General features: G+C 36.4%; 1 protein-coding gene across 3 annotated transcripts in view; it reads left to right on the forward strand.

Annotated features, from left to right (window-relative positions):
- LOC140231010 (uncharacterized) overlaps window positions 1-13,908 on the forward strand; it is a 206,314-nt gene that overhangs the window by 75,931 nt on the left and 116,475 nt on the right. For all 3 annotated transcript variants that reach the window (XM_072311161.1, XM_072311163.1, XM_072311162.1), the window contains exons 4-5: window positions 55-256; window positions 8,592-8,631. In XM_072311161.1, the coding sequence (XP_072167262.1) occupies window positions 55-256; window positions 8,592-8,631 (242 nt within the window). The remainder of the gene's footprint in view (window positions 1-54; window positions 257-8,591; window positions 8,632-13,908) is intronic.

Here is a 13,908-nt window from a genome sequence, read left to right on the forward strand (position 1 = left end):
GTAGTCATACGTTTTAATGTACTCACTGTTGTGTTTGACGCGTCTGTGCCCCAGGAACGAAGAGATGCGACGCAGCCACGTCCAGCAGAGGGCCGAATACATGAAGCACACGGGCCCCCAGTGCTATGTCCGCAACGACGAGGACGAGGAAGGGGAGGACGAGGACAAGGGTCTCATGTCTGAGCAGGACCAGAAGATGGGGGCGCCAGACTACCTTAGCAAGCAGAGGACCGCACGTGAGCAAGAGACCATGAGGGTGAGTCTTGGGTCATCACACTTTTCATGTGCAAACTCCATTGCATGAAGGAAAGGGGATATTGTTGCAATGTGTTTCAACTTTCTCTTCTCTGGTTTTATGTTTTTGTTTTTGTTTTCCTTGTTGGTTTTTGTCAAACTTAATATGGACCTTTCCTTTTGAGATAAAAGCTTAAGGCCCAGAGACTTCTACCACTGTACCAGTAATTTTTTTTTTCTTTCACTGTTTTTGTCGTGTGGGTTTCATACTGCTTATTTTTGTTACTAGTGAAAATAAATGATCATTAAATGAACTCCAATTGCAAAAGAATGTAAATGTAAAACGTAGATATCATATATATACAAACTGTGTACGCTGTTCATTTTGTTGAAGAACTTGTGGATGCATACAAGTGCATCTCCACTTTGATCCTCAATGGTAGCCATTTTCACAGCCTTACTACCAAGCCCGCAGCAGGAACAGTGTATCATTTGCGCTGAGTGTACACTGTGTTTAAGTCTGCACTCACATTTCCCCATGCTTGGCCAATTACCAGCCACTCACATTTTAGAATTGTATGGTTCAATACAAAAATACACCCTAATGATTCTGTTGAAATGCAGTATTGTTCTATCGCTTGATATTGTTTTTTAACACAAAAATGTCATCCCATAGGAGAATATCCCAAAATGATTTGCCCATGGGAGAATATAACAAGTATAGTAAAAGTGGAAATGTTTAGTGGTGTGGAAATTTTGGCACATTTCGCGCAATCAAAAGCTAGCGTGAAGATAAAAGCACAGGAATATTTTTGCATGCCATACAGTGTATGTTCCAGTTATTGGATGTCCTGATTCCACAGAATATTTCACTTCTTTCATGAAAAAATGCATTTAATTCACAAGTTTATGAGTGGGAATGAAAAAAATAGATGGGAAAAATTCTGCTCGCTTTCATTTAAAGTGCAGCTGAGACAGCGCCCTGATAAAAATGCTATTAACAGACCTACCATTTTCTTTTTTCTTTGGAAAATGGTGTCTTGTTTGCCAGAAATGCCTGAATTGCTGCAAAGAGAAGGCGAGATGCTTTCGTTGTCAATTGAGCTCTTGCCAGCTGCATAGATAGCGGAGGATAATGTAAGGCACTAAACAGAAAGCGGCCAAGTAGGCTGACTGCAGGTGCAGTACCCTTAGTCTTTATATGCAGCCTTAGGCTGAAAATAAGTTTGTGTGAATAGAAGTAGAAAAATTAGAGGAACAGGACAATGAATGTTTGAGGAAATTCTTGTGAAAATTGGAAAAGTTATGATTTTCTTTGTTGTTGTTGTGATCAAACAAACACCACTTTGCAATTCTTTGATGTCATACATGACATCACTCTCCTTTTGCTTTGTCCTTGTAATAAAATAAGACACTTTCATTTTCTGGGCAAGTGAATTTCCAATCGTACATACACCCTAATACAATAATCGTAAATATTTTTCCATACAACCCTGCATTGAATACATCTGTTGTTATTAATGACAAAAAGAGTCATGTTATATGTTGGTTATGGACAACTGAATTAAGACAAAATGCTTTAAAAACTATCTATACAAATATGTAGAATTGTGAGACTGAGAGTAATATCACTGATTGATAAGAGATACAGTATTTAAACTAATCAAAAACGGAAAGAGACAAAGAATTGAACCCTTCAGGAACAACAGCCAAAGTACAGCTGGGCATCACCACCTGTGTGCTCTAAGTTATGCAGAACTTAATACTCCAGCATGAATTGGTAAATATGCCATCTCAGAGACAAGCTGCATTATCAGATGAGCTTGTGAGAATCTGTGCAAATTTGACTGGCTAGAAGCAGAACTTCCACCCCGCATATGCAAATTTGTCTCTCGTGGCTGCATCCTGTACAGTGCTAGATTTGAGGGTTCAGCAAACTGTGGAAGCATGAAGATTTGATACACGTTTGTTCCCTTAAGATAAACAAAACAATACCAAAAGAAAAAAAAAAAAGGAGAGAAACCCATGAAAAAAGTATCAGTGATATTGTTTAGATACAACATGGAATGAATGCCCAATCATTGCCCAATCAGTTTAAATTCAAAATCTTGATATTTTCATTTGTCGTAGATGTTCAAACACAATCATGCCCCACTCTCAAATCCTAATGTACTTGACTGATTAGTATTTTGAAGTTCTTCAGCTAAATAGAACATTCTTTTATAGCAGAAAACTCAATTTCCGGCAGGTTTTTGTATGCGATCAATGGAATATGCACTGTAATGACATCATCAGCTCACTCATTGGCATAAAATGCCACAATTTTATAAATTCCTTCATTTTATCCACTCATTGGCATAAAATTTCACAATTGTAAAAATTCATTCATTTTATCCAATTTCGATCAAATTTGCAATGTTCTCATTCCCTCAAGTTTTTTTTCTCTTTCTTTTCAGACTAAGTTCTCACTGGTTTGGAAATTCTCTTTAAGGAACTATCCAAAGTTATGTGGCACGATGCATTATAGATTGATGCATTCAAGCTTATGCATTGTTCTAACCATTGGGTTGTTTTTATATCTTTTTGGTATACACAGTCATAGAGCTAAATTCTTTGGCCTGCTCTACATGCCAATGGTTTGTTGATACAGTAATGTACATGGTCCTGTGCACTATGAGATCTCCTTGGCAAGCAAAAGCTGTACAAAAGAAGTGTATGGTCTTCTTTTCTCACATTTTGGGCCCATGTAGGTATGAAGCGCATTGTGAAGTTCAGCTCCCAAATGGTAGTTCAGAAATATTTGGCCATTATGACCACCACAGTTTCTCTGCAATGCTAACGCCCTTCTTGATCTAACTTCCAAAATATTCCACTCATTTGAGGAAATGAAGGCATCGAAAGCGCTGTTATATATGGTAAACATTTTGATTCCCAGAAGAAAAAAAAAAGAAAAAAGAGCAAACTGTGATTTGTGAAAATTGTTGATGTAATACGAACTTTACGCACTGCGCCAGCTGAGGGAGCGGTGAGGCAGCGAGTCTAATGTGCTGTGGCATTTGTGAATAATGAAGCGGTCCCTTGGATCTAGCCCTTCTCATGATGCAAATGCGAACCATGTTAAAAGGGGACGGGGGAAAATCTGGAGCATACTGCTTTGGGTATGCATAGTGGAAGTAATCAAAGGTATGAAAGGGTCGGTACTCCACCATCCCCCCCCCCCTTCTGTGTTTCTCCCCTTGTGATGTGGTGTCATAACATAGTAGATGGATGGAAGTCACTAATGTGGCACTGCTCCCTCTAGAGTTCTATTGTGTACGGCTCAAATCAGTTTGCCACGAGGCTCGGCGTGGCGTGATTGCCGCGGTCGCTTTTGAATGGCGATATTGATACGTGAGTGCTGCGTGTCCGAGCTCATGAAACACAACCACCGTCGCCTCGGGCTAGAGTCCGCTGTGATCCTTTGATCACGACCAGCGTGCTGGTACAAGTTCACTGCCATTTGCAATATTTGCTGTTTTCATTCTAGCCTCTGAAGGATGCAAGAGAAATCCAATCCGTGATAGATTTATCCACAGGAAGGCAAGGCTACACGAAGAAGAAGTAAATTGTTTTCGCTTGTATGATTATCGCATTTGAACAGGCTCTAAAAAGTGTGGCAGTAAATGACCCACTTTTCATGATGGTGTGTTTTGTGTGCATAAAGAAAGAAGAAAAAAACAACAACAGAGGAGATACTTGTGCAGAAGAGAGCCCTCAGAGTAAACAATAACTTTCTTAACAATAAATTGATTCCAACAGTCTTAAAGTAATTTTTGATAAGGTGTATCTCTTTTTACTTCGCTGATCTGTTAACCATGCATTTTCTTGTGTGATAAAAAAAAAAAAAAGAGAAGCTTTTTTAATGGCATGTGCTCAAATATCAAATTTTCTCCAGCTGGACTGAGCAATGTTTAGTGCCATGTAAAATACATTTGAGTGACATAGTTTAGTGACGTCCAGTAACTCAGTTAAAAAAAAAAAAAAATCAAGCTTAAAGGCATTATTTACCATTTGCAGATGAAACAAGAACCCAGCTTTAGTGCTTCAAAGTAGTTCTAAAATGTGAGTTAGGAATAGAATCAACCAATGTAAAAATTTTATTTATGATTGATGTTAAGTATTGTTAAATATACATAATACATAATACATATACATGTACTCCGCTTTAACCCAAGTGATTTGGTCATCATAGTAAGCTTTCTGTGCAAACTATTAATACCCCATGGATCCTGTCTGATTCCAAGCCTTTCAGCAAACATCTTAAAGTATACCTGTACCCTGGAAATCAAATTTGTGTACAGCTAGAATACACAATGAAACAGCTGTAATTCACTTGTTATAGCCCCTGAAAGTATACATTACATTTCGATAAATGAGATAATATCTCCATAACAATTTGGTACTTGTGCTCCGCAAGTTAAAGTTCTGCTCTGGACGTGCTGGTTCTGATGTGTGCGCATTCTAGATATTTGCATACGTTTTTGTGAATAATATGTAGATTCCATGTTGATCGGTTAGCTGATTGCGTGCACACATTGCATATCGCTATCGTTCAAGATGTATATGGAAAAAATATCAATAGCGTGATCATTTGATTGAAAGAATTGGGTGATTGACTAGTCTATTTCAAGTTGCATTTGTTTTTGTACACTCTTTACAGTTTACAGTTGAACCCCAATAGATAAAAATCAGAGTGACTAGAGATTCTAATATTTTGCAAAGGGCATGTCTCAAGTATATTCTACAAATGTAGCAAACATAATACTCCGGGTATTGGTATACTTTAAAGCAAGTGTGAAAGAAGAAATCAAATTGCCAGTGTGATGATCCAGTAACTCTTGAGTCTGTCCATATTCTGTCACATGCATATTGTATTCAACATGCCCAAAGAAACATTTCCGTGTATTTGGCATGAGAATTTCCATTTTACGACCACAAGATCTGACAGGATGTAAAACTCTTGACGTACATGGAGCACTCTCGGAGCAGCCCTGAACCACCTGCGAGGGTGCCCTAAAATTCGAGAGTGCCCTTGACCTTGTGACCCCTATGTCCCTGGAGTTGGAGAGTCTCCCAGGGCCCCAGGGGTGCATCTAAAGGACTCTTCCTCCCTGGTTGAAAAAAAGCTGTCACAGCCATGCAATGTAGGTTGCATTAACCCAGTGGAATCCTCCTAGAGAAATAATCATGTTACACTATTAAATTGGCAACTCTGACTTCCATGGCGTACTTCCTCCATTTGAAGACTATTTGGATCGAACTGGTTAAATCCACTGAATCTGTCAGAGATCACAAAGAAATGTACAAAATTACCAAGTTGACAGAGAAAGAGAACTTTAATCTTCTAAAATGTGTTACCAATTTAAGAATCAGTTCTGAATCTAGCAATAGAGTGGCTTTTGGAAATGTGGCAATGGAGACGAGTAGTTATATATCCAAGGACTTGAATGAAGGATTTGTGTGTGTGTGTGTGTGTGTATGCTTGGTTTTTGTTTACTCTTCCTCATTAAACACCAACATTATTATACAGTGAAAAATTAGATAAAGTGATACAGCACCAAACTACAGCAATGTACATGTAGTTTCTTAGGGTCGATAAGTCAGAGAGAAAGGTTCCCTCAACATGATTATACTGGCCATGTGGAGTCACTGAATGCATATAAATTTGTAAACATATTGATTAATCCCTTTAGGATGAGTCCCAAGTATACTCAGGCAGGTGTCTATGGGAAATGCGTGCTGTAGCAAAATTAGCTTGTCCTCAACGGGTTAAAGTTCAAAGAAGATTTGACAAACTGAATGAAGGATATGAATTTCTGCAGTTTTGGTTATATCCATGCTTAAGTCACTCCAACTAGAAGCTCTGCGACCGTTCATGATGTCATAATATCAAAGTTATCGAGAAAAAAAGGTTTTTATACAATTTATGTAGTTTGTCAAAAAAGAAAGAAATACGCATACTGCAAATTTGTTACAGTTATATGAAGCCAAGAAATATATTTCATGGCTTGTGAAGGAGCAAAGTCCAGAGCTTCTTTTATGTCAAGGAAAATAGTGTTTTTGTGGTTTCTTTAGCAAAGGATTTTGTAGCACTATACTGTACAAAAGAACTCTATGAATTCCTTTGTAATTATTGATCTTTGGTCTCCCAATGTACATTTGAAATTAAATTTTGTTAATTTGAAATAAATAGATTTTAAAGGTAGGGGATACCTTTTACAGACCTCCCAAAATGCAGCAAAACATTAAATATGAACCTCAGGGGACTTGTTTAGGCCACTGCTGAGAAATTTGGAAGTCAACAGTTATCTACAATTTGAATAATGCACAAAACTCAACTACTCAGTAGTTCTGTGTGTCAGCCACACTTAAGCCTTTTTGTTGCAGTCTTCTGTATTTTTTATCTATAAACACAAATCTAAAAGTATAAGAGCTGATGTAATAACATATGTTGTGGCAAGAATGTGTATAGAAATGTTTGTAAGTTTTGATGAACTTTTTTCACAAAATATACATGATGGACACACATGCAGCAGTGCATGGGTCTGCAAAGGTAGCCTAGTAATGTACTGGAATTTACGGTGAGCCCCGAAAAAAATTCAATTCAAAATCTAACGGTCAATAAAAATGTACTAAATGTTACCTTCCACTTTCAATACTTTATGGGAGTTTCTAAAATGATACTCTCTTCAACATACCACTGTGTTTATACAACTCTTCATTTGAGGCATGCAAATGGGATTCCCTACCTTTAAGTGTCAGGTACATTCATTTAATACAGTAATGCTATGGTAATAAAATGTGAGCGTTCCCTTCGCATTCCTCCAACTTTGGCAAACTTTTTTTTTTTCTTTTGCCATTATAGTCAATGATATCAGAGGAAAAGATCAGATATTCCCACTTCTTGCACAGGCCAAATGGACCGGCCCAACTTTTTCACTATTATTCTCTTAATGATTATAAAAAAAAGTTATTATCATTACTTCTAAGAATACTGTAATTATGTTAAACACAGCAGTGCTGAATTGACACTGGGATGGTTATCGCCAAGTTCTAAAATTTAGCTGCTATATTAGTAATATGTTACTGTACATCTCATGAACTGGAGATGGAGCTAAACAATGCCATAACTCTTGGTACGACGGTACCCTGGGTTACAGCTTATCACATCATACAATGTATTTTACCAGGCCTGTAACTAGCCCAAAAAGTAAAAGAGCTAAAAAGAAGAAGAAGAAAAAAAAAAAGAGGTCCACTTCTTCTAATTATGAACCCCCCCCCCCCAAAAAAAAAAAATAAAAAAATCCTAGTTACGGGCCTGTCAACAATGTTTTATGCTGTAGTTGGTTCTGTTTGTATGTTTATGTTCCTATCAGATGAATAGTGCCATATAACCTACATGGTGGTTGACACTTTGATCACCCTAAATGAAAGCTTATCTACTATTAAAACATATGTTGTTGTTGCTAAATCATCGATCCAAAACATGATTTCAATGATGATTTTTTTTGTTTGTCTGTATACAAACCAACCTGAGAATAGTTCGAGGCTATAATGGCCTCTTCTACATGTAATTAGTGAATGTTGAAATGAGTGATAAAATTCCTTAACTTTATTATTTCATGTATGGCTTGGATGATCATTCTGTACTTTGTTTTGTATGATTTATCTATCTGATAAAGCCATCTTGAATAAGATGTAGAGTTGCTCTTTAAATACTTTGTCATGGTTCCTCCAGCGTAAGAAAGCTTTCTTCTCATTACCTGATTTCACGCAATATGATATGCTATTCGTAACATAAAGCTAGAATCAGTCACCTATCAAAATCCTCTTGCACTCACAAACAATTTTTCAAACAATTTCAGTCCTTTTTTTCCCCCTGAATATGGTAATCAATATTAGCCATTTTCGTGAGCCATACACCTGGATAAAAGTGTGGATTGTACCAGTGCCCCTGAAAATTTTGCCCTTTCTGAGCATTGTGGTATAATATCTTTTTGAGTGGCAGGAGTGAATTAACGTGAAATATTCTACCACATTACCTGTAGGAGGGTTGAGAAATAAGAGATTTGTTGTCAATGCAACCTGGACTTCATCGCAAAGCTTCTTAAAACTATTTGCAGATTATTCCATATTTCATGATTCAAGATATTCATCGCTTTAAATCTCAGAGGGAAAAAAAAGACTGCTGTTTTTATGTTGCCTTAAAATTGTGAATTCACAGTGAACCAAAGGCTAGATAGCAAATTCTAGTAAATCCGTCAGAATACAGGCTTATTTTCCTCATTATCTTATTTTCCTACAATTTCAAATCACAGGCTCCAGACTTACCGCCCACAACTGGAAAAATCAAGGAAGGTAGGAAATTTGTCATCTTACACTTTCATATTGTTTTGGCATTATTCGTAATGAAGAAATATATATTTGTTTCATTTTGTGAACCATGCAATCTTGTGTTCACTGTGCAGAAATCTTTATTCTTCTTGCCCAAGTCTCTCTTGATTTCACCCATGTCAAATTATTATATTAATTTTTTTTTTATATGTTCTCTCTGTTAATTCATTCAACTCTATGTTTTTCTTTGTAATGCATTGATTTATATATATATATATCTTTTTTGGTATTTCATTTGCTTCAATCTTTCTCTGCTGAATTCATCTGGTCTGATTTTGTTCTTCCAATACAGATTTGATATGAATGACAATTTTTTTGTTTTGTTTAAATTCATATTTTACCATTGTTATATATACACATATATATACAGTATAACATGACTTGCTATTTTGTGTCAATACTGTGAAACAGTGTCATATACTTGATTATTATTTTTTAGAATATGTTTGCATCCCAATACCCATCGAAGAGGATTAGTCTACACAAGAGGGGACAAAAAGAAGACAAGATGTACTCACACCCTTTCAAATCTTATTCTTTAAAATTTGAAAACTCAAAGCTATCTAAAGTACTACTTTTTGGCAATATTTTATACCTTTTCAAACTAATCACTTTTTGAATAGTTCCAAATCACATCTTTGCAACTCAAATAACAAGAATGGAAATTTCTAAAGAGTAATCAAACCATGAGCCTTGCCTAGAGTATATACAGGAATGAAGTGATCAGTTTGATGCGCTTCCAGCATTCTGTGATATAGCAAATTACCCTGAGTATGTCATTCCCATGATGCATACTATCACTTGAATGTTCAACTGTGTATTCTCTATTCTGCTATCCAATTTCCATTACATTTGAAGCACAGTGTCTGATGTACTTGTACTTAATGTGCAGGATCAGAGTAATAGTGACAATATCGTACTTGAACAAGCATTCTATGGTAGATATTACCCAAGAAATCAACGAAGGAGAAAATTGTCAGACCTCACTAGCTATTTTTGACTGCTTTTGCTGACTGTCTTTCCCCCTATGTGTAGCTAGATGATGTGAGGTTCATCTATGAAAATTGCACCTGCAGTAGTACAGTATGCACCTCTACCAGTTCCTGTACAGACATGCCCCCTTTTTTTGCCCCCTGCAAACTTATCCTGTGTCTATATCCCATCCCTTCCGCAAGGTGAAGTGAAAATGATAATAATAATTTTGAAAATGATAATTAATTTGTAATTGATTCATTTAAACTACAGCACATAGTTACACTTGAATTCATATGACCATTCAGTGTTTGCACTGATTTGATAACAATTACAGTTGGAACATTATGGGGAATAACTTTGGGAGAAAAAAAAAAAATCTATACAAGCTTGGAAAAATGGTGCATGCTTTGACAGATAATGCTTATTTTTAGAGTCTTGTATGTAAGCAAGGAAAATTAGCTGACAGAATTAGCAAACGACAAAACAAGACAAAACAAAACAAAACAAAACAAAACAAAAAAGAGGAATAAACCTAAGTTCAAATGTTTTGTATGAAGATGCATTCAGTTACATTAATCATTCTTTAATTTTACTTTTTTATTTTCATTTTACAGTACACAAAATGCAGAACAGCAAACAACCACAAAGCGAAGCGTATAAAATGCACAATATTCAGTCAGTCTTACAAATATCACTATGACTGGAACACACAGTATGTATCCTAAATCAGTCAAAAGTGTGCAGTGCTTATTGTTGAATACCTGAGAAAATCCTTGCATGTTCCAGTCAACAGAGGGAGCTCTTTACAGATATACAATAACATGAATTTGAATTGCATCAAGTTGAATTCAAGCAAAGATTTGAATCAGATCGGGTCATGAACACAATCAGACTCTCAGAATTTTTAGCCCAAAACACTAGCTGAGACAGAGCACCATCTATGTAATGCTAGCTGTCATTTTCACTGCCGGTAAAATTGCATGGGTGATGAGCTATATACCTCTCAATGTTTTGGGTTGCACTGGTATGAGGCATGTGAATTCTGTGCATGAGCTATGCATGACTGCATCTTGTTCATGAATATTTAAACAGCTCTTCATTTGACTGCATTAGAGTTATATATTGAGAGATGTAGGGGTCACACTAAACTTGTTTAAAACTTTTTTTTTTTTAAGGACAAGTCCACCTTCACATACATAAGGATCGAGGGAATGCAGCAATACTAGTAGAACACATCATTGAAAGTTTGAGGAAAATTGGACAATCCGTTCGAAAGTTACGAATATTTTAAGTATCTGCGCAGTCACTGCCGGAAGAGAAGACTACTGCAGTGTATGATGTCACATGCGTACAACTAAATAAGGAAAATAAAAAGAGAATTTCACAAAATTTTACTTTTTCAATAAAGTACACATTTCTTCGACTTGCTACTGATGTACGTTAAGGGTAATATTATTCCCCCTGCCTTCTGAAAGACAGAAGTCGAGTGTTCTTCTGTTATGCGAGAAAAATGGAAATATGTTGAATTTTGTTTATTCTTTCTTTATATGGTTGTACTCATGTGACATTACAAGCTATAGTAGTTTTTTCATCCAGCCGTGACTGAGTAGAAACTTCAAAAATTCATAACTTTCGAACGGATTGTCTGATTTTGCTCAAACTCTCACTGTTGTGTTCTACTAATATTGCTGCAATCACTCAACCCACATGTTTATGAAGGTGAACTTGTCCTTTAAATTTTGATTTTTAGCCAGACTGACTGATTATATTTTGATATTAATAAGCCTTTTTTTTTCTCATTCAAGAAGTTTTTTGAATGAGCTAAAAATATCCACAAAACTCATGTATTTTTAAGGATAATCAGTTTAGAAGATGGTAGGTAACAATTTTTGAAATACAACTTTTTACTCAAACAGCTAAGATCAGATCTCAACATGGTTCTGGCATCCACTACATAGACATGATGAATTCATAACAAAAAAGGGGGTTGACAAGACTTGTGCACAAGTTCATATTTTGGTAAGTTCAGAGAGGTGTGGGCATTTTTGCTCAGGCAGCCATTTACATCATACATGAAGGGCCTATTCAATTCAGCATGATGAGGGCATGCAGCGTAAATTGAATTTAGATTCTGACAATATCCCATGACCTGCACTGCTCACTCAAATATTACATGTGTGTTGTGTTCATCTCTGATTCTAACCTTGTGCGATACCTTGAAAGTTTCCTTGCCCACCCAGAAGTTTGAGTGGTGTACCTCCCTGGCTGGTGCTAGAGACACCTTTCCCCTCCAGTCAGTATTCTCCCTAGATGAAGGTACAGTGCATCCCATCGCCATGGTTACCATGTTCAGTATTGGTATCTATGTCGCACACACACACACACACACACACACACTTATTTTCTGATGATATGTTTAAATATTCCCATGCCATTACATGCTGTTTGCAGAAGTGCAAGTTTCCAAGTGATCAAATATTATTCATCCTACCCCCTCATCTTTAAATTTTGACTAGCTGACATTACTTTACAGTGCATTGTCACGGCACCAATACAGTTTATTTTATCACAAATTGATTTTCTGTATCTGTAGTAACCATTCCCCCCCCCCATATACCTCTGTTGGCATATAAATACCATGCACCAGTTGCAACTATCACCTCAAACCTCCTAAGTGGGGGAGATAAAAAAAAAAAGCAGAAAAACAACAGCGATGAACAAAAGATAATTCATTATGAATAAAGCAAAAAACATGACAAAATAGAATGCTTAAAATATCAAAAACATCTGTTACTTTCTGTTCCTTAGCTGCTACTAGTCATTGACGTCAAAACCAGCATACTTGAAAAACTGATTCTACGAATAAAAGAGTGCACTGCAGCCCCAGCTTTGTCTTTTTTCTTTTGTTTTACATTTAGTGCAAAGTGGTACAAAGACTGATCTCCGAAATGAAAAAACAACAGAAACCCCAGAAAACAAGAAAAAGAAGAAGGAAATTAGGCAAATTTTTGCATTTGTACAGTAACATTTAAGCACCATTAAGGTACTCTAGATATAAGAATGCTTAGAAGGAATTATTTCCCACGCAAACCCATCTTGATGAACATAAAAATGGTGCTTCCATCTCTCACAGGTAAGACTCTGTTGCAGAAGGGGTAATTTGCATACAAATAAACTGGAAAATTAGAGGCAACAGCTCTCCCATGTACTTTTGTTCACTTTTTACTATTTGGATGTCTGGCAATAAATCCCAAAAATCTATATATCCAAGGGAAAAGCTTAAATAGTATTGCTGTCAACCATGCCCAAATTGCAAAGACTTGTGTCTAAGGTTGGTGGCTCAGCACCACTTTATGGTTTAGAGGTTTGAAGGTAAACACTCCATCAGCACAGTATGTGGTAGTGGCTCTGCTGCCCTCTATTGGCATGTCCTTGCCAACTCTTTGCGTGCCATATGCATTTGATGCTGCCCCTACAAGCAGAACCTAGTAAAACACCGCCAGGTCATCCAAATGAAATTTTTTGAAAAGAAAAACTTAAGCAAAAGAACAAAAACAGAACTTAACACATGTTTTTTCTCAACCCCCTTGTATTATTTCGGAGTAATTAAGGTGGCAGTGATCAGTTAGTTTCAGTTATTTTAGTTTTCGTATATTAAAAGCTTCAGTCAAGATTTAGTGTTAGTCTGGTGCTGCTTAATGGAGATTCATGCAGTTTTGCTGTGCTTAAAATGTGCTAGATTAGTCAGTAATTACTTTCCTAAAATGTCAATACAGAGAGAGAGAGAGATAATTATGAAGTCTTTGATGACCATAGAAAACCAACCTGAAAACTTGAACGTAGAAGTCGTAAACTTAATTTAAAGTCCAATTCTCTTTTCGTGCATCATTTTCATTGATTAATTAGCGCTTAAGGACACCATATTTTTAATCTGTTTTTCTCTTTCATTTTCACATTATATGATACACATACACAAACATGCTGCCCCAAGAATATGTCCAGGAATAAATCCTCCTATAAGGAAGATATCAAAAAAACAACAACAGTACATTGAGTTAGTGAAACACACGCACACACACAAAATGATCTTTATATACATACTTGAACGTCTCAAGTGATAGCATGCATAATCACTAGAAGGCTCAAATAAAAATTCCCTCCTCACCCCTGCTAGATTTATTTGTTTTCCAACCCATGCAAACAGTTGTAAAACCCCTGCACATCCTTTTCCCCACACAGAGCTCAGTCTGCACTTAAAACTAGCCA

Source organism: Diadema setosum, chromosome 7, assembly GCF_964275005.1.
Source record: "Diadema setosum chromosome 7, eeDiaSeto1, whole genome shotgun sequence".
Classification (NCBI taxonomy): Eukaryota; Metazoa; Echinodermata; class Echinoidea; order Diadematoida; family Diadematidae; genus Diadema; species Diadema setosum.